The 25563-nt window shown below is 37.4% G+C and overlaps 2 protein-coding genes across 6 annotated transcripts in view; one reads left to right on the top strand and one right to left on the bottom strand.

Annotated features, from left to right (window-relative positions):
* Positions 1–7522, top strand: part of CCDC150 (coiled-coil domain containing 150) — a 31027-nt gene extending 23505 nt beyond the window's left edge. For all 3 annotated transcript variants that reach the window (XM_088135689.1, XM_025164943.2, XM_007425499.4), the window contains exons 18-27: positions 27–196; positions 531–621; positions 1320–1489; positions 1841–1967; positions 2427–2621; positions 3905–3973; positions 4061–4201; positions 4415–4501; positions 4779–4892; positions 6090–7522. In XM_088135689.1, the coding sequence (XP_087991815.1) occupies positions 27–196; positions 531–621; positions 1320–1489; positions 1841–1967; positions 2427–2621; positions 3905–3973; positions 4061–4201; positions 4415–4501; positions 4779–4892; positions 6090–6194 (1269 nt within the window). In that variant the 3' untranslated portion in view covers positions 6195–7522. The remainder of the gene's footprint in view (positions 1–26; positions 197–530; positions 622–1319; positions 1490–1840; positions 1968–2426; positions 2622–3904; positions 3974–4060; positions 4202–4414; positions 4502–4778; positions 4893–6089) is intronic.
* Positions 1–25563, bottom strand: part of GTF3C3 (general transcription factor IIIC subunit 3) — a 45093-nt gene that overhangs the window by 5283 nt on the left and 14247 nt on the right. For 2 of the 3 annotated variants that reach the window (XR_015795186.1, XR_015795187.1), the window contains exons 10-20: positions 25382–25485; positions 23667–23838; positions 21567–21769; positions 18884–18985; positions 16703–16829; positions 16207–16444; positions 14139–14329; positions 12889–13013; positions 9773–9925; positions 7962–8530; positions 5257–5451 (exon numbers count right to left, since the gene is read on the bottom strand). Coding sequence is in view for 1 of the 3 variants with exons in the window: in XM_025164944.2 (XP_025020712.1) it covers positions 8408–8530; positions 9773–9925; positions 12889–13013; positions 14139–14329; positions 16207–16444; positions 16703–16829; positions 18884–18985; positions 21567–21769; positions 23667–23838; positions 25382–25485 (1538 nt within the window). In the remaining 2 variants the exon portion in view is untranslated. Of the gene's footprint in view, positions 1–5256; positions 5452–7609; positions 8531–9772; positions 9926–12888; positions 13014–14138; positions 14330–16206; positions 16445–16702; positions 16830–18883; positions 18986–21566; positions 21770–23666; positions 23839–25381; positions 25486–25563 lie in introns of those variants that run through there. The other variant, XM_025164944.2, reaches the window with a different exon arrangement.

The raw sequence follows: 25563 nt of genomic DNA, 5'->3' as shown, positions 1-25563 counted from the left end.
TCATTGCCTGTCATGTTGTTCTGCAGCTGGCAACTCTACAACGCAAGCTGGAAGAATCAAAGGAAGATAACATCAAAATGACCACAATGTTAGAAAATGTGTTGGCTTCTCATAACAAGATGCAGGTAGCTCTGGAAAAGGTGCGAACTGAGTTGGGGCACAAAGATTCTGAGATTGCTGTCTTGAAGAAAGATAGGTAAATGACCTTGCCACTTCTCTACTTTGTATGTTGCTCAGAAGGGCCAACTGAATGTTTTTTATTTGCATGGTAGAATACCATTAGTCTTAATGTTAATTAGTATTAACTTGAAAAACATTAGTATCTAACTTGAAAAAAAGTCCAATGTACAATATCAGGATGTGTTAAGGAATGCTCTAAGAGATTCCGTTTCTGCAAATGAGGGTTTGTTAAAAAAATCTTCTCTGAAATACTAGGCAATAGTTGAGATTTCGTTTTGCTCATTAAAATAAACAAGAAGCACATTCCCTCAGTACACCTATTCTTTGGGCTCTTTCTCTTCTCAATGCAGGACCCAGAGCCAGCAGAGAATTCAAAAGCTGGAAGCAGAGCTGGAGGACTATCATAGCAAGCTGGCTTTGGACTCCCAGCGCAATGCAAAGGTAAAAAAAGAGGCAGTTTCCAGTGACCAAAAAAGGCAGTCTGTTTGTTCTGGGATTTTTGACATCCTCAATAAGAGAAATGCAATTCTCTGTTGACGAGATATTGATATAATTTGGTTGAAATGGAAGTATCTTTGATCTGTGACTACTGTTTGTGTTGCCATTTGCAGTGTGAGGTTCATAGCAGGGTAAGGTGATTGACATTGATTGTAATACAGAGGTCCCAGCCCCTAAGGCTTGAAGTTTGGGGAGAGTATTGTAGGCATTCTTGCAAAATGGCTGCTGGGAGGGCCAGGCCCATTCACAAAATGGCTGCCACAGCAAATGCAAAATGATTTATCAGAATGTTACCTGCCACACTTTCCAGCCACCCCTCTCTTCCACAGGAAGCTCTGTTATTTCTACTTATCTTCTTTTTCTTCTTTCTTGAATAGGAGGATACAGTCATCTTCTTTTTTATTTTCTCAGAAGGCTTTTGGGGGAAGGAGCTGAGAGGTAGTCTTAGAAATAAAAATTACTGGAATCCATTGCTTTATATTACAGTATGCCAACTGGAAGCATTTTTAAAATATAATATCTAGGAAGGGCAGAAAGCCTGGCCGATGCCAAGTGAAGCATCTTTGGGCACGTTGGCCTTTGTAATAATAGGCTGCATTTCCCACAATTATTATCACCATGTGCTTTCTTCCCCACAAAAGATGAACTCACTTCGTAAAAGCCTGGAAGCCTCCAAAACGGAAAAGAAGAAACTTGTCCAAAATTTAGAGCAAACCCTGCAGACCAATAGTGCCCTGCAAAGCAAACTCTCGCTTGTTCAAGATGAGTTGGAAAGCAAAGAAGCAGAATGCCGGCAATTAATGGAATGCAGGCAAGATTTTGTTTACTTATGTATGCATTCATGCAGTTTTCTTTCCCATTGCACTATGGAGTCTCTAGATGATGTACAAAGTCATAAAGATAATACAACCAAATTAAATTTTACAATCTGATTATAAGCATAAATGTGTTGTGGCCAACAGTACTGCTAATTAATCTGTGGAGGTCCTCCCAAAAAGCCCGATTATCCCAAGCTTTTAGAAGGCGGGTGACAAAAAACGAAGTGAAAAGAACAGAAAATCTAGCATACAATTTGGAAGAAGCTCTTTTGCCTATTTGAGGATTGTACTTTCACAACTGAAGATGGGAATGATGTCCTGTGATTCCTTTTCCCTCCTCAAAGGGACCAGCTCATTGAAGAAACCAAGAGGGAGACCAAGTTCTATGGAGATCGCCTTGAGACCCTGAAGAAACAGTTTCAGACTGAACGAGAAGTAGCGAAGAAAGCAGCTCATAAAGAATCATCTGAGGTGAGGAGAGGGAAGGGGACCAGCTCAGAAGTGAGTTCTCCTTGATAGATTCTGCTCTGATAAGGAATAAAATAATGATCCATTACATGCTGGTGGCATTAACATGCTTCCTTTGGAATTCATATCGGTGGTGAAAGCGGTGTTAAAGAACTGAAGAAAAGGTTAGTTAAGCCATTACTCCTTAGTAATGAGAGGCCGTAGACTGAAGCAGAACCTTCTGCATGCCAATCATGAGAGGTAGATCTAGTCTAAGACTCTACAATTTGAGCAGAGATTCCTAATACCCTAAAGAATGTTTATAACCCTAAATCAAGAAGCCAGACAAAAATTACCCTTCAAGTAGCAAACCAAGATCTGTGAGCTCTTGGGGTGATGGGGGCAAAGGAAGAGTTCAGATGTGGCTTTCAACTGCTGCATTTTCCAGGTGAATATAAACTGACCCTGTTCTCTCCCCGGTAGTTCAAAAAAGCTCTTGAAGAGGCCTGCTGTAAATCTAGTGAAATACTACACTGTAACCGGGAACTGCGGGCAAAAGTGATAGAACTGGAAACTGCGTTGACTGCTCAAAAGGAGAAGGTAAAAAGGCAGAAAATGTTAATCAACCAGTACTTCAACTCCAAGGCCAATAGAACACACAATGCAGAGAAAATAAAGGTAAGTTGATGGATTAGGGTGCATCTCCTTTGTGTTCTTTGCAAATAGTTTTGTGTAGCCTGCATCTACCTTTGCTGCAAGTGGGACATCATATGTAGAGTTAGAATGGAGGTTTTAGAGAAAGCAGAAGAATGTAATCTGGATGCAAAATCTATCTGTAAAATGGCTGGTTCTTTAATAGTGCTGCAGTGAGACAAGACTAAGTTTTTTAAAGGCAGAGAGTGTGCATTTTCTCTCCATAGAGGAGTTAGATTAACAAAGCCAGTCTTGGTTTCCTGCAGAGCTTGGGAAACCTGGCAGTACTATGACAGCCTGAAAGAATAAATGAATAGGTGTGACCTGCTCACCATGAGCAAAACTAAAGATTTCACTGGAGTTAGGGTGAGGTGGGGCAAGGAATCCATATTAGTTTTAATGACCAAATTTTAATTGATTGTATCATAGCAGTTTTCCAAAGTTGCTGTACTGCAACTGACTGCTGGCGGCTTATGCAGGCAAAGTGGACAGCAAAGCCTGGGGCAAGTTTTGACGACGTTTCTGCTTTCTCTGGGCAAGCCTGGTCAGGATCACAACAATATTTGCAGCCTCCCTCTAATTTCCTTGCAGCACCTGAAGGGAGGGACCTTCCCAACAGTTTGAGCCTATTTTATGATTTGGTTTAAAGTTGCAGTACTTACGAAACCTGTATTAAATAAGCGATAGAATCTGAAATAGCATTATTCCTATCACCGATTTATTTTCAGAATTGCTGCTTCTTTGAAATAGTTTAGGTGAAGTGGCAAGAAATGTGCTTGGGGCTGCCTGTGGGAGCACTTGAATTCTGTGCCTTTAATATCTTGCAGCACCACAGTGGAGGAAGCACTAGTGGAAAAGGTGCCCAGCTACGCAGCTAGTAAAGGCTTACAGGCTCCTTTCCTACAGAAAAAGTCTTGACAGTCCTATATATGGTGGGGCCAATGCAGGGTAATATGATTTTTTCCCCCTCCAGATCTCTCTGCCATCTTTTTTTTTTTTTTTTTTTTTGAGGACATGCTAGAAGTCAGCCCTAGAGCAGTATTTTATTTTTTGAGCTTTTGCTACTGAGTTCTTTACCTTGGGGTAGCCACTGTAAAATTTAAATACCTTGCTTCCTTTTGCAACAGCCTGAAAACAGAATGAGTACTTTGGAGGTTCTGGAGTCTGTCTGGAGAGAGCAGACACTGTCATTTAGTATAGGGGTAGTCTTGACACAGTAGACTGGTGCCTCTGGATGCTTTCCTCTCACTGTTGTGAAATACTTTCAGGAGATTGAATTGGAACTGAGGCAAATGGAAGAGCTGAAGGAACTATACCAGAAGAAAAACTATGAGCAGGTAGCATCTACTTTTATAGCAGGTTAGGTATTGACTAAAGTAAAATGGTTGCATGTGATCATGGAGTCTGATTCTTCTCGTGTCTAGTCCCTTAGTATCAAACAATTTGCCACTGAATTAACAAGCCTACAAAGTGAGATGCAGCAAGTGGCCAAAAATCAACAAGTGATGGAAAATCAGCTGGAAGAAGAAAGGAAACAACGGAAACAGCTTGAGGAAGAGTGCCGGGTAATTCCCTTTTGAGCTCAAAGTTTATGGCAACTGAGCACTGTAATATTTTGCCTAGAGTAGCAGCTAGTCACATGTCTAATATTCCTCTTTTTTCTGTCCTTTTGCTTGATAGAAAGCAATCTCTGTTATGACTAATCTTAAGTCATATTGAAATTGCTGTAGAAGAATAAATAATTGTAGTCTGATTTGTGTTTTTGTCTGTTCCTTTAGACCAGGGAAGACACCATTAGGCAGCTCAGGAAATGCAAGGAGGCTACTGAAGAGAAACTAAAAGAAGCCAGCATTGAGTCTGAACAGGTAAATACAGAGCCGAAGAGGGGAAGAATCCTGGGGCAGAGTTGTTATTTTGCTTTGAGCTACAATATTTGAAAAGGTGTTAGTTTTACGGATCAGATTAAAACTGGCTTGGCATGCCTGAACTTCTCACTACTGAAGTAAGAGCTTATTTTATGATTTGGTTTAAAATTGAAGAACTTAATACATCAGTTACTGATATGAAGGCCTAAGAAAAAGTCACCCCTTTTTTATAATCAATAAACAGTTCTTCATTTCTGATATCCTTTCTCTGCCCTAGATATCTGCTAACCTGGAAGAAGCTCATCATTGGTTCAAGTCCAAGTTTGACAGTCTGCAGCGGGAGCTAGTCAAAAACCAAAAACAAAAGCTGGGTGAACAAAGTGAAGAAGAGGTCAGTATTGGAACAATGTCCACAAATGAAATACTTGCTGTTGATCTCATGTCATAGTATATAATGCCACTTCAGAGCACAGCTGACTTCACACATCAAGCTAAGCCATAATATGGCTTGTTTGGTGTTGACTTCATGTTTTTTGAACTCAGTCATTTTAGTGTGAAACTGATTCATGCCTTAGTGTATTGTGGGAACTCAGCTAATTACAATATATTCAGTCAACCAAGGGTAAACAAAACACATTAGCACAGTATCCAAATCTAGTCTAGGACTGTTCCCAGAGGAGAGGTACAGTAGGCACAACTTAGTAACTGTTAAAATTCATTGGTGGTGGTTGTGAAAAAGACTGTGGAAAACTTACCTCTGCTAAAGAGAGTGAGTTTTGACCAAGAGAAAGGGTAGGGAACACTGAAGGATTCACCAGAGGTAGGCTTGCATTCTTTACATTTCCAGCTTTACATTTCCAGGGCCACCTGAGGGAGGCAACTTTCATAGCCTGAGAATGGAACTGCACACTGTTGACATTCGACTTCTCAGGTCTCTTCAAAAGCTAGAGCTTTCATGGGGAGGAAAAAAAAAAATCTTACCTCTAATTTGGAGCATTTACTATATTTTATCATCATTTATAAATGAAATAGGAGAAGAAAACTGAATACCTACTGTATCAGTTGTATTTTAATAAATATGTGGAGTTCATTTCTTAGGCCATCTTCCCCTTACCTGAGGCTGCTTCAAAAATCTGGAGTTGGGGTTAGGCTCAACCTTATACTTTTAAGGCTTGAAGGATAATATGAGACATGACTCACTGGGCTAGAGGAAAAAGTTGGCAAACTTGCAAACCATGCCTTTATATGAGTCATAGTTCCATTTGCTCATATTATTTGGTTCTAACCAATTGTTTTTCCAGCTTTCTTAAAAAATCCAACTTAAGATGTAATTCAGATTTCAGCTATAGCTGTTTTAAAGAAAAAATATTCTGAAAACTTGGAATGATAACTCTGCTTGCTTAGTTTTTCACAAGACTATTCACTGCAGGGATCCACTAACTAGATTTTTGGATCTCAAATGCTTGTAAATGTTAGTTTTAGCAGCTACATATTTCAGCTTGGTCAGATTAGAATCAAAGCCTGACGTCCTCATTAGATTTGACATTTTATGATAATTCTCAGCTTTGACAAAACATTCTATCAACAGAATATGCCAGTGAAGATCCCTAGCCAGGCCTGCCTGAAGCGGTGGGAGACCAAAAATCACCTGAAGTTCATCTCCAGGAAATATTTAACGGAACAAAATAATTGACGACCTGCTTATCCAGGAGGTTCCAGGCTGTAAGAGATGACCCTGCACCTGTGAACACCTTGTCTCAGATCTAGGGCCCCACTATCTGGAAGGAGCCAAAGGGTGGATCATTTCAGTGTGATCATCCACATACTGATGTTAGCAGAGGAGATCTTGTATGAAGTAGGAATGCTCTATACTAATGAAGAAAAGTCCTCTAAACCTTAAGTACTAGGCTTCAACTACCAAGTCTAAAAATGCCTCTGGGGAACTTTTCAGACTGGAAAACATCAAGTTTTATTAAAATAAATTATGTGCCCCAATCCTAAAATCTTCTTCCTGAGCAAATAACTTCCACTTTTAAAGCTACACATAGGATGCAAATCTACAGGGGTAAGTGTCCAGAATCAAGCTTGTTACACTATGTACACACTATACACTGTGATATGCTTAATATAAAATTACCAGTTGTGCTTTATTTGCAATTTAAGAAGGGAAAACTTTGATTTTCTTTCCTTCTTTTTAAGTGGTAGTTCTGAAGCCTTGACCAGGCTAATTTTGTAGAAATTGAGGCTATCCTCCAAATATGTCTTCCTATGCAGGATATTTTTTTACAAAAGGGAGTATTCATTAGTTCTCTCATTACAAGGCATAGTTTTGAGCAGATACATCACCTCCTGAGATAAACTGTCATGAGAGAAAAGATGTATGACAGAAATACTTTTTATAACTACTAAAAGTATAGTAACAAAATTCATAATTGAATCAACTATTTTTTAAATGAAAATGTTCTACTATCTGCTCTTACCTGCTTTCTCCTAATTCTCACCAGTCATTTATTTGGGAATTGAACTGTTCAGTATCAGGTGAGAAAACAATATAAAAGCCAGAAAGTTAGCTCTTTATATCATTGGTGATATATGAAATTTAATGAAAATCACCATTTCATTAAAAAAATCATTAAACAAGTATGTCATTTGACAATTCGCTGAACTAGAAAATACTTACTCAGGCCTCCAAATGAAAGTCTTACAGGGAATCAGTTCACAAACATCAAAACCACTGGCCTTTCCAACTATTTTCACCCTAAATCAACCTTCCCTTATCTCAGTGTCCTCCAGACTTCAACTCCCAGAATTCTCAGCAATGATCCTGGTAACTGGGATTCACAAAAAGAAATCTCAAGGGAATCCAGATTGAGGAAGATTATCATAAATCATGGGTAACAGTGTGTTACATTTCTGAACTTTCTCTGTTCTAGATAACTGCTGTAAGGCATATGCCTGCTATATATCTTGTAGGGGTGTGGGGGTGTTTTTAAGAATAAAACATCTACTTTTCTACAACAATTGCAGTTTGTATTTTGCTGTTCTAAAAATGAGAGCACAATTCTTCCTCTTCTTAAGATATAAAACATACTACAAGTCAATACAGTTTATTGGAAAGGGAAAATAATATGACATAGAGAATAGTTAAATTAGACCTTGCCACATTTTTATAATGAATTCATTTTCTCTGAGTTGTCAAAAGTAAAAAAAAATAGAATATGGTCTAAAGAGATTGAATTTGGCCTTTGTTACATTACATTATCACGTCCTTAAATTAACAAAGAACTCTCCAGAAAACAGTAAAAGATACTTTCTCTTCTCTATCCTTTTAAAATAAGAAAAATACACATAACAGTTTGAGTGCTCACTTCTTCCAAATGAAGAGCAGGAGTTGCTATGCATTGCAATTCCTGTAAACAATCATCTACTCTAATAGAACAAGAGGCATGAAAATCCCAACCTTGGTCTAAACTCTGGGTTTCGCACAGGTAAGAGAACAGCCATTGATTTCCTAGTGTAAGTTTTGTATATCAGAAAGCTCTGAATGTTCCTGGTTCCTGTAAGTGTAAATTCCAAAAGTTTACAGATTCAAAACATACACAGGTTGTAGGGTTAGAGTTAAGTTTCACAGAGGAAGGCAGCTCGACCTCAAACTCTATCAAGGAAGTTCTTAGTCTTCTATTATTTCCCATTCAGTTTTAAGGAGAATCAGAGTGTGGAATTATATAACTCAAAGGCCGCAGTCAGTTCTTGATGTCTCCATTCTGACAGTTCTGCCATCAGTCTCTTCCGAGTCTCCGCACGAAAGTAAGAAGCAGAAGTTGTTTATAGAGCTGCTCTTCCTTTAGAAGCAAGGAAAGGAATTAATCTCACTGATCAAATGTTCTTCAGCTGTTAGCTTTGTCCTCACACAGTTCCATACGTATACAACAGTTTGCGAGCCATTTGACTATTTCCACTGCTTTGATAGATGAGCGACAAATTGAAAGCAATATCTTTTTGTAAGTCTGTCTGGTCAGCTTCTATTCCCTAGTTTAGAAGGGGAAAATCTATTTTAGCAATTCACAAAACCCCTTTTTCCCAGAATCCAAATCTATATATGTAAATATATAATTATTATAATTGTATACTAATATATAATGTTATTAAAAAAAATTTAAAAGGAAAATTAAAAACTAATGCAAACTACTCTAAAGTAAGGAAAAGAAAAGAAAGAAATCAAAGAGAAAACTAAAAGTGCAAGAAAGGAAAAAAATTAAAAGAAAAACAGAAAAGAAAGAAAAAAGATGCCAAGAAGTGGCTTCTGATCTTCTTTACAGCAGTTATAAGTACAATTATAAATTTACCTCTTACTCTATGGTTACAACATGTCTCTCTTCTTTCTATAATCTATCCTGCCTGATCATCAAAGCCATAAATCATAAGTTCATTTTTTTCTGTTTTATGCAAAAAATCCATAAGGGGTTTCCAGTCAGCAATAAATGTAGATATTTTCTTTCCCAGAATCCAAATCTTAAGAGTAGTTTAATTTTGTAAAACAAAACAAAAATCCTGCATACTGGAATGTAATATGGCAATTACATTTTCAGGAATATTTCTTCTAAAATAAACATAATAATTAGGGGAAAATCTTTTACCTAAGCAGATTGCAAAATTGACTGTATTCTGTTTCACTTTTTCAGAAGTTTCAAATGGCATGTGACTAAGCTTGGAACAGCAGTAAAATATGATTGTTTTAGTTATGATTTTCTTAAATTCCAGAGCAGGTTTGGAATAATAAATGCTCTGGGATAAGACAGAGAAGGTAAAACAGGTTCCCTCCAAACGTTTTGGAGAAATGGTCATCAGCACTATCAAAAAGCAATAAATGTTTAGACGTGAAAGGGAAGGAAACTGGCATTAGACATAAATGGCACAGATTGAAACTGCTAGATGAAGATGGGGGATCCAACACAACTGGAAGGAGCAGCTTGTCAAATGCTGATCTGTTATTCTTGCTTTTCATCAAAAAGCTCATCAGACAGTGGACATTCATGTTACAAAATATTTATGGCTTTTAATTCTCACATGTTTAAATTGATACACCTTTGCACAACCATCCTAAGATGCCAAGGTAGGTATGCCTATTCTGTCTATTGCTGGTCATGAAAATGGAATTGGAAAGGGGGGATATAGAAACATGCGAGCCTATAGTATAGAGGACGGCACTTTGTAAGAATGTTCAAGTGTCTAAACACTCAAATCCTAATGAAATGCTGTTCCATACAATACCTCTAGCACCAATGGAGGTAGTTCCAGAGCCTTTTTGTAATAGTGAATGGCAAGATGTACTAATCCCAGTTGATGAAGGGCACGTCCTAAGTTGTAAAAAGATTCTTGACAAGAACCACGAAGGCTCAGGTACCGCTGCAGGAATGAAAACCCCTAAATACAAAAGGAAAAGTCCGCTAATACAAAAATAAAAAATTACAAGTAACAATTGAGACATCAGAAGTGATATTGTCAGACTTAAATTCGCATATGGCCACCATTAAATGCAGTAAAATATCTTACTTCAATATTATTATTTATTAATTGTGTATGCCGCCCAACTCCAACAACCCTGGCTCACAAACAAAAACATTTTTTTAAAAATACAGTAAGAAATAAAAATGAAGAAAATAGCAAAGGTGACAGAAACTGGACAGGAATGGAAAAAAGAAATAGATCCATACAATCCAAGGGGGCATCACTCACCCTCACTAAAGACTTCAAGCCCTTTTGAAACATGAGAAGGGGGGGCATCCAGACCTCAAGGAGAACCTCATTCAGAGGGCAGGCAATGTGATAGAGAAGGTGCACTTCCGGGACCTGGACAGGTGGCATTAATTGAAGGAACCCAGAGTGTGCCAACCCTGCCAGATGGAATCAACTGGGCAGATACTGTGGGAGACATTCAGTCCTTCAAGTAACTGGGCCCTATGCCATGTAGGGCTTTATACATAAAAACTAGCACTTTGAATTATTTTAACAAGGCAACAATTCCTAATTCAATACAGTTTAAGGACTGGAATGATGGACAGCATTTCAAGTTGAGCCTTAAACAATAATGGAAAGGATTCCCAGTGCCAGTTCCTTCCAGCACCATCAAGTCACATAATTACCTAGCAGAGACCAGGCTGCAATGACATAACTCTGATTTCAATCTATCTCCCTCTGGAAGCAAAAAGCAAGATAAGAAGCACCTACTTTTTCTTCTGACATAGGAAAATATAAGGCAGAAGGACCGTTAAAAATGGTAAATCTAGCTGGGTTGACTTTTTCCCTTTTCCCATGCCATTTTCTCTTTAAATCTCCGAATATTTTTGTACAAAGGTGTAAAGAGCATTTAACTATGTTGGCCCCATTATACTATGAACTGGGCTCACTCAGCTATGAGAATGAGAAGAAGGGTAATTCATCACTTTGATTTCAGCAGGGTTCTTATATCCAGATGCAAAAATTAATCATAAGATCAGTATTGGATCAAGCCAGTGTAATTATGAGAAAGAGAAAAGGGCAGAAATTATCGTGCCAAAGTAAAAAGCAGCAGAACAGGCTTATAAGAGTATTTTTAGAAACTCAGCAAAATCTCCTTTGAACTGTGTTTTAATGAACATTAAAAATTAAGACCTGGACAATTTTAGTTCAATATAGCATACAGCATTCATTATATTATCTGGAATAAACTAAAAATTTCAAATAGTGTTTTCAGATCAAATTCAGTCTTGGCAAAATAATTTAGTTTTTAGTCCCCTTGACTTGATTAGGAATGTAAGGACTCATCTACTCATACAGTATTTAAGTACTTTGCTGGGCTTACATTACATTCTAATTGAAAAAATAATCTTAGGTGGGTTAACCAACTTAAATAATGGTAATCAAATTCCACTGAGTTTCTGTTGCCATAATCAAGAGATTCATATGAAGCCTGAACATGTTTACTCAGAAGTATGAATGAAAAAGAATTTTGTTCAGTATACATGAATATATCTATTTTTGCACATATGACGCAGCAAACATTTATTTTTTGAATTATGTGCTCAAAAACAAAACAAGCAAGAATATACCCCAAAAGACATTTTGAAGGTAAGCTATTAGGAAAAAATTATTAATAAGCTAAGAAATAAGAGACAAAATTTGAATAAAACAATCTTTAATTTGAGGATGCCTTTCTTAGAAATGTTTTAAGATAGTTCCTTTCAAAGCTGTTTAGTGCCGTGTCAATTGTTTAGCCAATACTATTTCTCAGATATTTAAATATTATTAATCTCCATAATACTCTGACAGCTGAAAATGCAAATGATCTGCAAGCTCTAGTAAGAAAAGACAAGGAGCACACTGAAAAAAAAGGGGCTAAAATTAAATATAAAGAAGACCAGACTAATAACAACAACCACCCCCAACCTTAGAATTAACAATGAAGATATTGAAGTGGTAGACCGCTTCTGCCTCTTAGGCTCAACCATCAACAGTTTAGGAACAAGCAGTCAAGAAATACACTGCAGACTAGCACTAGATAGAGTAGCCATGAAGGCCTTGGAAAAAGTATTCAGGTGCCATGATGTGTCTATATATACAAAAATCAGAATCGTGCAAGCCGTAGTATTCCCTTTGACACTCTATGGAAGCGAAAGTTGGACTTTGAAGAAGCAGGATAGGAAGAGTATCGACACTTGTGAACTTAGAAGAAGACTTCTAAGAATATCTTCGACAGCCAAGAAAACAAATGGACTATCGAACAATCAACCCAGAATTCTCACTTGAGGCACAAATGACCAGGCTCAAATTATCCTACTTTGGACACGTTATGTGAAGACCCAGCTCTCTGGAAAAGGCTCTGGGAGAGGTGGAAGGAAAGAAAAGAAGAGGACAACCAGCAGCAATGGAGAAAATCTATCTATGCAGTCACTAAGAGTTGACACCAACTTGATGGTACATAATAAATCCCCACAATGATGTATATAAATATTCCTCAACATTTTGCAATAGTAAATCTCCCACTAATAAGGGTCTTAAACTGCACTAATTTATAAGCCTTGGAAAATGTGGACAGTAAATCAATAATGGGATTAATTAACAAACATTGTCAAATAATTAACCTACTTTCTTCTGAAACACTGCACCAAAAGGAAAATGTAAATAGACATTCCCACTAAGATTGGTAATATCTATCAATCTGCTTACAACCCAGCACCATATAAAAGATCATGTTTCATTCAATATAATTTTTACAGAGTTACATGGATTATTTTTTATGGTCAATTCTTGAAGACTTGCCTAGATAAGTTTAAAAGGAATTTTATGCCATGTGACATGAGGTAAGGGTGTGCATGTGTAAACCTGTGAGAGAAAGAAATACAACTCACCTGTATTATGAGGGCATGCCTTTTTAACACATACTTCTGAGATGCCATGTGGATGAAAATCAAGCCTATGCAAAGACTATACAGGGGTTCATCTGGGTTAGTGCGGAAAGCTTGTACATATTGTCCTGAAAAGAAACAAGCAGTGAATGATTTTGGAATGTAATTTATTACTACATATATTTTATTGAAAAAGCTTTCAAAACAAATTTAAACCAGCAGTAATTGCTTACATCTATGGATCATTTTATTCTTTGAAGCTAAACAAAAAACAGCCATTTTGGACCAGTGGGTATGTCTGAAATTTTGATAGAATGGCTGTGGTGGAGTTTGCCCATCTTTAATGAATGGGCAAACTCTGCTACAGATGGGCAAGAGAGGAATGACAAATCACTAAGCATCCGTTTATCAGAAGGCACACTGATGAGGTTGCTGCCCATCACTTGTCCCCAAGGATGCCCTCTGCTGTTTCATCATAGTTTGGCCTCCTCTCAGATCAAATGGCCATGCTTCTATCCAAAATACTGGTTGCAGCTATTCTCCATTTTCATTTTTAAAAAGTAATAAAGCTGCGAAGCCTAGAAACATTGCTGGAAATTAAAAATGGCCTTTCACAGTGTTGAGTTATGAAAAAGAAATAATTTCCAGAAGATGGCTGCGTTAAACAAAGTCTTCTTGCACTATAAAGATTAACAGGCATACTGTTTGCTAACAGAATGCTCTTTCCCCTTTCATAATCAAAAATTGGCATGCAGTAACATCTTTGCTTTTTAATGACTATTTTAGGTTCAGCAGCTTAGGAACCTTGACTGAACAAATCAGGTAAGTATTGAGGAGGGAAACTACAATTATTCATATATACAGGTCTTAATTCACATGGTTTTTATGAGCTGCTATTTATCTAAATCGTAATGGCCAGCCACTACTAAGTTCTAGATAGATAGCCATGCTGGGCTTTTAAATTTCCACAAGATTCAGGTTTGGGTTTGGGGTTTTTTTGTTGTTTTTTTTTGGTAACAGGTTTATGATAGTATAAGATATAGGAGCTTAATATTCACTTTGCCAAATGTCTGCCGTTACCACATCTTAGTGAATATGTGACTCACAAGTGAATCAGCAACCCACAGCTTCTAGTACCCCATTTTCATATCATTACCTATCTACAAATCCACAAGACATACAATTCGAGAAATTCTACATACATCTTCAGGCATTGCACTTGTGATTTTTAGTTAATAAAATAAAAGTCATACCAAGAGCATGCTTGAAACAACCGGACACAAAAGCATTGTGGCCATTTAAAACGCATAGTGCATGATTGTCTGGGTTCTTCAGCAGTAATCGCAGACAGAAGCGATGGTGCCGGACATCTTGGGAATGCATGGTGATTTGGTTAAAGATATTCCAAAGCTGAGGCTTATTGACATGTTCCATGACCATTATCCTACAGAAGAAACAGGTCCCTTTCAGTCTGCTTATAAATGACAGAAAAGATCCATCTACATTCACTGAGGACAATGGTGTGATCTAGTCACAAGATGTCCTCTCCCTCATCCCTTTTGTATGTAAACCATCTCCTGTGATGGGCATGTTCCACACAGAAGCTCAATTCACAGAATTATGTTCAAAATAAGGCAGCCAAAAACCACCCACCATTATTTGGCCTAGAAGAACTAGGCTTTTCAATGCACAAAATGCATCACTAGGCCCTTCAACTAAATTTACCATTTCACCAAACACTAAGTCTATTTATTTCCAAGTTCTATATCATGTTCTTCCACCAGGAGCTCAAGATAACTGATGATACCCAGCTATGTATCTCCACCCCTGGCGAAGTAAGTGATGCTGCCAATGTCCTGTCTCAGTGCTGGAGGCTGGAGAGGTTTGGATGGGGAGCAACAGGCTTCAGTTCAACCCTGGCAAGATTGTGTGGCTTTAGGTTTTGGGACCATCTGGATCTAGGAATTTACCATCTCTGGTTCTGGATGGGGTAGGGGTTAGGGTTAGGGCACTTCCCCAGACAGATCTGGTGTGCAATCTCATGACTTGGGTGGCAGTCGTGGCTAGGAGGGCCTTTGCACAGCTCTGAGTTGTGCGCCAGTTGCACCCATTCCTGGATTAGGAGGCTCTACGCTCAATCACTCATGCCTTGGTTGCCTCCTGTTTGGATTACTCTAATACTCTCTACATGGGGCTGCCCTTGAAGAATATTCAGAAGCTTCAGTTGGTGCAAAATGCAGCAGCACGGGCAGTTATGTGCACACCTAGGTCTGTGCACATTGCACCTCTGCTCTGCGAGCTGCATTGGTTACCAGTTCGCTTCCGGGTCCAATTCAAGGTGCTGGTGATAACCTATAAACCCCTACATAGCATGAGGCCAGGTTATTTGAGAAACCACCTCTCCCCAGTGACATCTTCCCATCCCATCAGATCCAGCAGAAGAGGCTTGTTGCGGGTCCCATCCACTAGAGAATGTCATCTGGCAGGACCCAGGAGGAGGGCCTTTTCTGCTGCTGTACCTGCTCTAGGGAACATCATTCTCCCCAACGTCAGGCTGGCCCAACCTTGATGGCCTTCCGGAAGGGCCTGAAGCCCTGGCTTTGTCATCTGGCCTAGGGATCAGAGAGTGGTGTGGAGCCCACAAAATGGCTGTATTGTTCTTGAATGGCTCTGCTCTCCCGGGGATTGTACTGTATTGTTTAATTGTATTTAATATCTGCACTGTTTGTATGGCTGTTTTATTTATTTTGGGGAGGACCGTTTATGTTTGAACTTAAGCCACCCAGACTCATGAATGTGAAATGGGTGGCTATATATAAATTGAATAAATAAAATAAATAAATAAAAAATAACTTACATGGGGATTTCTCCTCATTTGGTTCCTACAATGACCACTCTGGGTGGTAGGCTGGGCTGAGAGAGAGTGACTGGCCCAAAGTCATCTGATGAGCTTCCACAACTGAGGGCAAACATGGGTCTGCACATCATTGTCTCAGTCTAATTCCAGTAGGGGAAGAGAGTCTCACCCTACATTGCTACACTCATGAATGTACTGCCACATCAGTGACTATAAGGAATGCCTAAATCACAGTTGTTGGATCTGGATAGAGTAGGAAATTGTGGCTTAATTTGGGGAAGGAGGAGGAAATGACAAAACAGCATACGGGTAGAAGGCTTGCCTGAGGCCTAAAGATGAATTCTCAGTAGAAACAAAAGATGATCCAATATCTATCAAAAGACTAAAACAGCAACAAGGCTTTAATCTAAAGGGGCTTTGAAATGAATTTGCTTTAACCCAACATGATTGTTAGGATGGCCTACCTGATATAATTATAAGCTTTTCTAAAATTCTTGTCTAAAACTGCAGCAGAGAGACCAAAGTATTCCAGTTCTTTGCGTTTCTGCCTATCATCATAGAATGAATAATATTCCAGCGAGGAGTCCACTAGCAGTTCTGCCTCCTTGTATCGTGAAAGGTCACACAATGCATAGATTGCCTTCAGCAGAAGGTTCCACCAGTCCTCTTTTGTCAGAACACTTGTCAGCACCACAAATATTGCTAGAATGCAACCATAAACCACTGTTAATTTTTACACAGACCAGAATGTAAAACTAAAACATAATTAAAAACTTTAATAAAAGTCTGAAGTAGAGATTAACTGGTGTGGGTTCAATAAAACCAAAGGTGTATCAAAAAAACCTATTGTCAGTTAAAAATTTGCTTACAGACTATTTAACAAAGGCCAGGATATGAAAACTTATAGACTGCAATAGACAATTATTTCCATAATTTTAGCTCAGCTTAAAGTTGTCTTACCTTTCTTTGTTGTTTCTTGGTCATCATTATCAGAGATTTTATCTCTTGAAACTTTCATAAGATAGAGATGTCTTTCTCCAGATTTTGAGCTAGATATTAAACATACCTGTGCTCTGTTCATGGCTACCTGCAAGTTGAACGTTTAAAACACACCTGAAAAAAGTAATACCTTACAATAGTCCATTCCGTGCTTCCAAATAGTTTATTGATTTTTCAGTTTGCAACAGCACCCCAGATTTAACAAGGTGAACAGTAAAGATAAAAAGTGCCAATGCTTATCTAAGACACAGCTGGCTTGATCCAATTACATAGCAGATTAAAGTTGGCTAGAAACCATAAACTTTCATTGTCTAAAGCCTCCCATAGACCAAACTGTCACAGCTCAATATAGAAAAAGACTCAGATCTGTAAGAAAATTGCACACATTGCTTTTTAAACGCATAATACTTTTTCTCTTATCATTCTGCCAGCATGCACTAAATACCACATATTTATTTAATATATATGCTATTTCCTACACAATCCCATGTTGAAGTGGGTTACACAAAAGCTATTAAAAATAATTACAAAACAATTAAGTAAAACAATATTAAAAGCATTTGCATTACAAGAAGTGGGGAAGAAAAAAAAGAGAGAAACATTTATCCAAAATTCATAGGCAAAGAGGTTAGTCTTCATCAGACAGCTAAAAATGTGACAATGGGGACCACGCACATCTCAGATGGGGTACCTGTTGGCACCCTCACAGAGGAGGTCCTTTTACCAAGTCTATAGCAATGAAAGAATTCCTGGCCTCAAGTTGTTTGCAATGTTATAGTCCAAACCAGAGCTTTAAACCTGAATCAATAGCTACAGCTACATCAGCAGCAACATCACATGCATGTCCCAATCAGCAGTCTAACTACCGCATTCTGCCCCAGCTCTAAGTTCTGGACCAAGTGCAATGGTAGTTCACATAAAATATATTACAATAATCTAAAGCCTGTGATGACCAGGGTATGAACAATAATAATTAGACTTTTGCTTCCAGAAAAGGGCATAGTTGGTATATACAACCAAAGCTGTCCACAGGGATTACTTGGGATCACTTGGGCCTGGAATGACAGTGATGTCCTTTCTGAAAGAACACAATCCCACCTAGAATAAGAAATTGCCCTGATTTCCATACTCAGAAACCACCCACCCATGAAGTCCCCATTTTGTCAGGATTCAGTCTCAGTTTATTAATTCTCATCTATCCTATCATGGCATCCAGTTCAGAATATATACAGCTGTTCCTAATATAGAAGAAATAGAGTTAATATTGTCAGCATATTGATGGCAGCCAGTCAGAAAACATCTGTGATTGCCCCGACAACTTCATATAGATGTTAACTAGCATGGAAGGAGAAAAGAGTGCTCTGTGGCATCAACCAGTGGTCCAAAGGCATAGGCACCTTACTATACTGAGGTTGTCTCTGCAAGTAGGAGCAGCACGCAGTACCCCATTCCCAAATTCACCAAGATAATCCAGAATACTACAGTCAGTAGCATCAAAAGATGCTGAGAGATCAACAAAGATGAGTTCCTTTACAGCAAAAGATCAGAATGGCCATAGCTGATTCTGTCTCGAAACCAAGACTGGACCAAACTGAAAAGGACTGAGATAATAGATGTCCTCTAAGAAATCTGCAGCTGTTTAGATAGATAATTGCTTAAAAAAAAGGGTATTTGTAGTTGCCATTCATCAGCATAATCTTCTAGATCTACAAAGGGCTTCTTCAGAAGAAAGCAGATCACTGCCTTTTCTATAGCAGGTGGCATTATTCCATCTCCCAAGCACTCAAACTCTTCTGGCTAGCTCAAATAAATGAAGCAAGGTAACTATAACTCCTGCTAATATTAAGTCACTCCCTCAATATCCTAAAGCAAAAACTAGATTATGAATCAGTATGATGACAGTCTGAAACAGACCTGTGGCTATCACAGATGACATGAAATCACAGACCTTCCCTATTAGGGCAGTCTCAGCATGAATACCAAAATCCTCTACAGCCACTTAAGAGAGGTTCTGCAACACCACATTGGAAACCACCTTAGTAAGCTTAATCAGGGAAACTGCTGAGCAGCAGAATGGGCAATCCTAGTCTTTCTCATTAAACTACACGTGCAATGTGACAGGAGGTATAAGAATTAGCTTACCTTTAAGAGCATGGCTAACATGGTAAGCAAAGAATCTACATAACCATACATGTTGCCCTGAGAGTATAGCAATGTTGATCGATGAAGCAGCAATTTTAATTCCTAAATAGAAAAAAAATTCGTTACAAAGTTATTTCTTATATTTAGTGGTAAGCAGACTAACAGAGAAATGGGCAAAATGGGTCAAAAATCCAATGACCTAAAAACCGATGAAACTAGATTGCATTTAACCATTGGAGATGCATTCAAACATCTGAAAACACTGTTTGTTTCCAGCCTGCTTTGTTTTGTTTTGTTTTGGCTTGTTTTTATTGAACTATGATTAACATTAACATAAATCCAAGATGCATATAGAGGAAAAAAAATATATAGAAAATACAAAAAATATCTACTACAGTGTAAATAAAGGGACAGGCACTGTACATGTACACATTTACCATATATTACTCTACTAAAAAGTAGACTCACTTTTTGTGAGATGGGCAGCCATATAAATTTGATAAATAAATAAAATACCATATTATAGCCTATTGCTATTGAGGTAAACCATAAAATCCATCCAAATTTGATAAAATTGTGGTTCCTGGCTCTGATGTCTCATTATTTTAACTTTGTGCTTTTTTCCTAATATGGCAATTGAAGAGGCCTTGTTAATCCATATCTCAATTGTTATGTTATCTAGAATTTTCCAATGTTGTGCAATTATTATTTTGGCTGCTAAAATTAAATAAATAATAAGTTCTTTATTTTTAAGCTTGTGGTTTGGTCCTGTAAATAAACACAGTAAGCCTAACTCCAGGGAGCATTTAATTCTTTGTTTAGTGATGTTACTTATCTCCCCCAAAGGTTTATGCCAAAAGGATATCGCTTTATCACATGACCAACACAAATGAAAAAATTATTTTTTTTAATAACCTCTCCAACATTTGAAAGAATAATTTTGATATATATGTGCCAATCTAACGGGAGTCGAGTGCCAGCGATGTATAATCTTCCACTGCAGTTCCTGCACTGAAGCTGAGGCAAATCCACCCATTTTCCATAATTTTTGCCAATTTGTCTCCTGTATGGGATTACCGAGATCAGTATCCCAAGCTTCCTTTAAAGCATGTGGTGTATCTCCTATTTTTAATTGCAATAATAACCTATAAATTTTTGAGACTGTTCCTTTTGGTTTTTCTAAATAGTGAAGTATTAAGTTCTTGAAATTGATATAAGGCCATGTTGCTGAAGCTCTAATATTTCTATTGCCCAAAAGAGATTTGAGTTGATACTAAAAGAGCCATGGTAACTTAATCACCTATTCATTGCTCTATCTGATCTTTATTGAGAGGTTCCCTATTACTATAAAAATCTTTTAGTTTTTAAAGATTGTATTCTCTCAAAAATTTCATTTTAACTAAACCATAATGATTCTCCTGATCTTTATATGTTATTAAAGGAGTTAAGGGAGAAGTATCCCTTATCAAAGCTATGTATTTACTCTTCCAAATTTGAAGCATAATTTTAGTGAAAACATTTTCAATCTGTTTTATTCTAGAAAAATATTTTGGGTGAAAAAACCATTGATTTATAAAATTATTTGGCTCTAATACAGTTTCAATTTGGATCCATTTAAATTTAAATTTAGGGCTGGCTTTTGTAAGATGATTGAATATATTTATGAACCAGCTAAGGCTCAGATAAGACTTAATGATTCAGATTCTATCACGATTTTAAGAGGTACCAAGTAGGGTTGCTCCTTATTACCTTTATTATTCAACCTAGCTATAGAAGCACTGGCAATAGGACTTAGATCCAACAATCAGATTTACAGGATAAAATTGGGAGACAAGAATCTATTTGCAGATGATATGGTTCTGACTCTCTCAGATGCTTCCCATTCAGCTAACTATGGTAAGGAGTTAGAGGAATTTGCAGAGGTGTCAGGACTATCAGTTAATTTTCACAAATCACATCTGATGTTTTTTCATACACCTCCAAAAATTCAAAAGGAAATTTCTACAGTTTTAGGGATTCCAATAATATATAAATCTTTAAAATATATAGGCATCACTATTTCTAAAAATATTACTATAATTTTTACTAATTCTTATGTATCAACATGGAAGAAATTAAACAGGGAAATGAAAAACTGGGCATCAAAACATTTCAACATGTTGGTGGGGGAATTGCAGTGGTAAAAATGAAAATCCTTGCATGGCTCAACTTTCTATTTCAATAGCTCCTAGTGGAAATTCTAGAACAGGCTTTAAGACATTGGCAAAAAAATTAAAATAAAAATAGAAAGCTGGAAAAATGTAGAATAAATAAAAAGATTTTATATAGACCTCAAAAAGAGGGAAGATGGGGCATGCCCAATTTGATAATGTATTATCAAGTGGCGGAGTTAGGGGATATGATTCCATTTATTATGGGAGACTCTTCCAGCCTGCTTTGTTGAACAGATAGAGTCAGCCTTGCAGATGAGTTCCCTGTGCTTGCCCTAAACCTGCTCCTAAGGCAAGAACTTGTGTAGCTGCTTTCTATCTGGATCCCAGATCTTGGAAAAGGGCAAGTGTTCCCACCCCAACAGTCTGTGCTCCGTCATCTTGTCTTATCTCAATTTCACTCTCTGAGCAGTTTAGCCCTCCCATCCACTCAGACTTCAGAACAGAGTTCACACCGTAAGAGAAATGCTTACTTGCTGAGCAGCATTAGCATCCTGTGCCAGGGTATCTGGATCATACATGGGGTCAAGTGCTTCTAGAGCTTTCTCAGGCCGGCCCAATTGCTGTTGAAGAGTAGAGAGAGAGATCCTTGCATCCAGATGCAAAGGGGTAAGGTCAACCACTTTGGCATAGCTCTCTGCAGCACGTTCTATATAGCCCAAAGCTTTTAAGCATTCTAGGAAGGAAAGGACATTTTTTCCAACTTGTTTTTAAATTTAATCTACACATTACAACAAATTAAATTTCTTATGCCCCTCTGTATTCAGACAGAAGATAATGTCACCTTCTCTAATCTGTAATATGAGCACCCAAATTTCAATTACTTAGAAGTTAAGTTTACAAGCATACTTAGCAAATGCTCTACATACTAAGATCTGTTTCTTAGTAGTGTCTAAATACTAAGTTCTATTGCCTTCCATGAATATTAGTTAATCTGGTGTACATTAAAAATGGGGCCTTTGTAGTGATCACCCCCAAATTCCATTCAATTGTATTGTGTCTTGCTCCTTTACTTATTACTTCGTTGGTGATATGGCTACTAAAACATTGTACATCATCGGGGGGGGGGGAGTCATACTCTGTTTTGTGAAGAGGTAGCACAAAAATGTTTAAATTAATTTGATTATATCTGTTATACAAAAATTACTTTAAATTCAGTCAGTGATATTCAGTTCCCACTGCTAAAGTGCTCACAAATATAATTAGAACATGTGATTCTAAACATGAACACTGCTACTGAATTCCTATCTCCTATCTTAGAAGAAGGGAGCCAGACAAAACATGTGCACTATAGGGAAGATGTTAGTGGGAGCTAGGAACAATAGCAATTAAGAAAACTGTGTATAGTTAAGTAGCAGGAAAAAAAGCTATGCCTATCAATCTTGTTTGTTAAAAATTACCACGTAGGAGAATGATGAGACTCCAAAACATTATCATTAAGGAATAGCTAACTATTCCAGCTTCATGGACATTACTTAAAGAGAACTACTCATGTCCATCAATACAACATAGCAGTAACCAAAAACTTCCAAAGTGCTTAAAACACTTAACAGTATCTCAGTCAGCCTTCCAATCTTTTGTAAAATATGTTAGCATTATTATGTACTGAGAAATATAAAGACAGAGAGTGACTAAGGTCACCTGCTGGATATATGAACCTGACCAAATTTGAACCTGGGCCTGGCAACTTGTTTTTAGCCACTACTTCGAACTGAATTCAATAATCAAATACAATAAATACTAATTATATATAATAATTAGACTTCAATTATTTTGCTCAAGAAATAGTCAACAGACCAAAAATCAAGTCAACAGATAACAGAATTTAAGATGTTGAAGTTTCAGGATTAAGTCTTAAGTTATGGTTTTCCATATTTTGTTCTTCAGAATTTTTAAGGGCACATGTTGCTGACAAGCAGTAACAAAGCACTTCTATTGTGATCACTTTATTATGGGCTTAATAACATTTTACTGTAATGCCCTGTTCAATCAAACTGTAAATATAACTATTACAGCTAAGGCTGACATACCCTTAATGAAAACAATAAGGCTTCAGCACCATGGACAACACTTTACACAACATGCAGATGGACTTTTTTTTACAAAGCTATTTTGCTAGGGGAGAGCAGAGGGAAGTACATGGGATATGCTTATTCTCCAGTTGCAACTAACATGAAGTTATTTTGTGCATTTGTGTGTATTAGTGCATTTTAGTGTAAGAAAATTTTTTTTAAAAAAACTTGCAGTTATTCTTCAGTATTATGAGACAAAATGATCTTTTGCAATTGACTGATGCATACATCTAAAAATCTGGTCCCTGATCATGTCACAAATGACATGCAAACACACCACACATGCACAAAAATATATATAAACCTTTGGTGATAAACCCATTACCAAGCCAGGAAAATATGACATTCCTTTCAGGACACATCAAGAGCGTCCCACGCAAATGGCACCTTGGGATATGTTCCCAGCAAAGTGCACACCCAACTGCAGCGTTAAGTCATGAAATGCAACACATGTTACTGAGCCAGAAAAGAACCTATCACAAATTAGGAGAGAACAATTACCTGCATGTCGGAGCCAAACAACAGCTAAATTGTATCTTTCAGTGCACACCAAGGAACTCAGGAGTGGGAGGGCTGAATTGTATTCTCCAACATCAAGAAATGCTTCTGCAACATCAAGATACAAATCTCCCGTATCCTCAGGATTCTGCTCCACTAAGATGGTCAAAAGGGACTTGCGAAAAAAGAGCAAAATTAAGAACACAACTAAAGAAACAGCTCCTCAACACATACAACTTATACTGAATATTAAATTTCCATTACTTCTTAAGATGGGAACACTAAGCATTAGAGTTAAATCAATACATCTCCTTGAAACACTAGAGAATACTTAAAGAATATGTATTATAAACACAAGAAGGCTTGGAGGGCATTAAGCTTGGAAGGCAATAGGTTTGTCCTAACAATTTCATTGCCAAATATTATCACAAAAGTATCCTAACTTTAAGGTAAAAATTGCACAACATAGGAATTATTCCTACTGTGCTTCTGAGGCACAAATACCTTGATCAAGACAATCTGAAAAGGAACAGAAATGGAAATTCTGATTCATTTTTTACTAGTCAAATTTTGAGAATCGGTTTCCAGGTATTTGTCCTCTGCTGTGCTGCATGTAGTTATTCTTATAAATAACAATACTGTGACAAGAACGTAAAAAAGAGTCACCTGAGATGAGATGGGTGACTATATAAATTGGTTTAATAAATAAATTTTTTAAAAATGGTTTCCTATGGAATTACATTATGTTGGATTTGAACAGATGCATAAACTTATTTTTCACCTGCGAGATCCAATAAGGAGGATTCTGGTTTTGAGAATATTAACCCTACTCTCTAATTTCACAATTTGATCCCCTCCCAAGCCCATGCCAATTAAAATTGTCACTATTAATGTTTTTTTTTATTGTAAACAATTTTAAATACAAAGCAAACCAATAGAGATAGTAGGAAGTTTAGAGATATTGAAAATTAGAACTGAACCTACTTCAACATTTTAGATTTGCATAGCCAGATGGAATACAAGCATAGTACCAAAAGTGAAATACCTCAGATTTTTACTCTTCTCAAACGTACACAGTATGTGCAACCAATAAACTACTAGCCTCAGACAACTTTTGCCGGCTCTCCATATGATTTGTTTCTAAGCTGCTCCAAGTATCAAATTCTCCATTACTGACAGAGAAAGAAAAGGGTCAAGAAAAGCCATCCCAGTGGATCCAGCTCTCCCTATGGATTCCATTCTTCCTTGCCAACTACATCATTTTGGACAGCCTGGTCTTTTCCACACCAGTTCTAAATCTGAACATAAATGAGAACATGTACACTCCAACAAAGTCCCTACAAGGGTATCCTACAGTTAGTGACATTTGGCCCTTGAATTCCCACTCGTCACTGCAAGAGGTCCCTGGAATTGCCTGCCTTTTTTCTATGTAAAATTAGTTTACTGCTAGAACTATAAAAAAAAACTTAGCTCAGGATTTACTTAAATTTCTGCTTTTTCAAGAGCAACTCCCCAAAGAAACATAGTAAACTAAGGGGATCTCAAAAGTAAGTTTTGAAATTTCTCAGGCATAGCACTTTCTAAATGGAAAAAAAAGCAAATTTCCTAGAACTAGTACATGGTCTCACTTTCACTCACCTTTTACTGTAACCTCAATGGAATACAATGGGATTGCATATTAAATTATTCATTTTTTTAAAATTTGGTTCTCGACTTACATTGAGAGGCTCCAAGATATTCAGGTGAATCAAACACACCATGAGTTTCACAGTGATATCGATGGGAACACCATCTGGTATAGAGCATGTAACTTTTTCTGAAGCTAGAAGATTCAGAGTGTTATTACATTTTCTAAATATTTTACAATATATCATGTATAGCATGAATGTTTTTTTTTAAC

Source organism: Python bivittatus, unplaced genomic scaffold, assembly GCF_059951505.1.
Source record: "Python bivittatus isolate LINGU-HERP-01145 unplaced genomic scaffold, Pbiv_v1 ctg000200_np1212, whole genome shotgun sequence".
Classification (NCBI taxonomy): Eukaryota; Metazoa; Chordata; class Lepidosauria; order Squamata; family Pythonidae; genus Python; species Python bivittatus.
The sequence above is the reverse complement of the archived record's forward strand: the minus strand, read 5'-3'. Positions and strand labels throughout refer to the sequence as shown.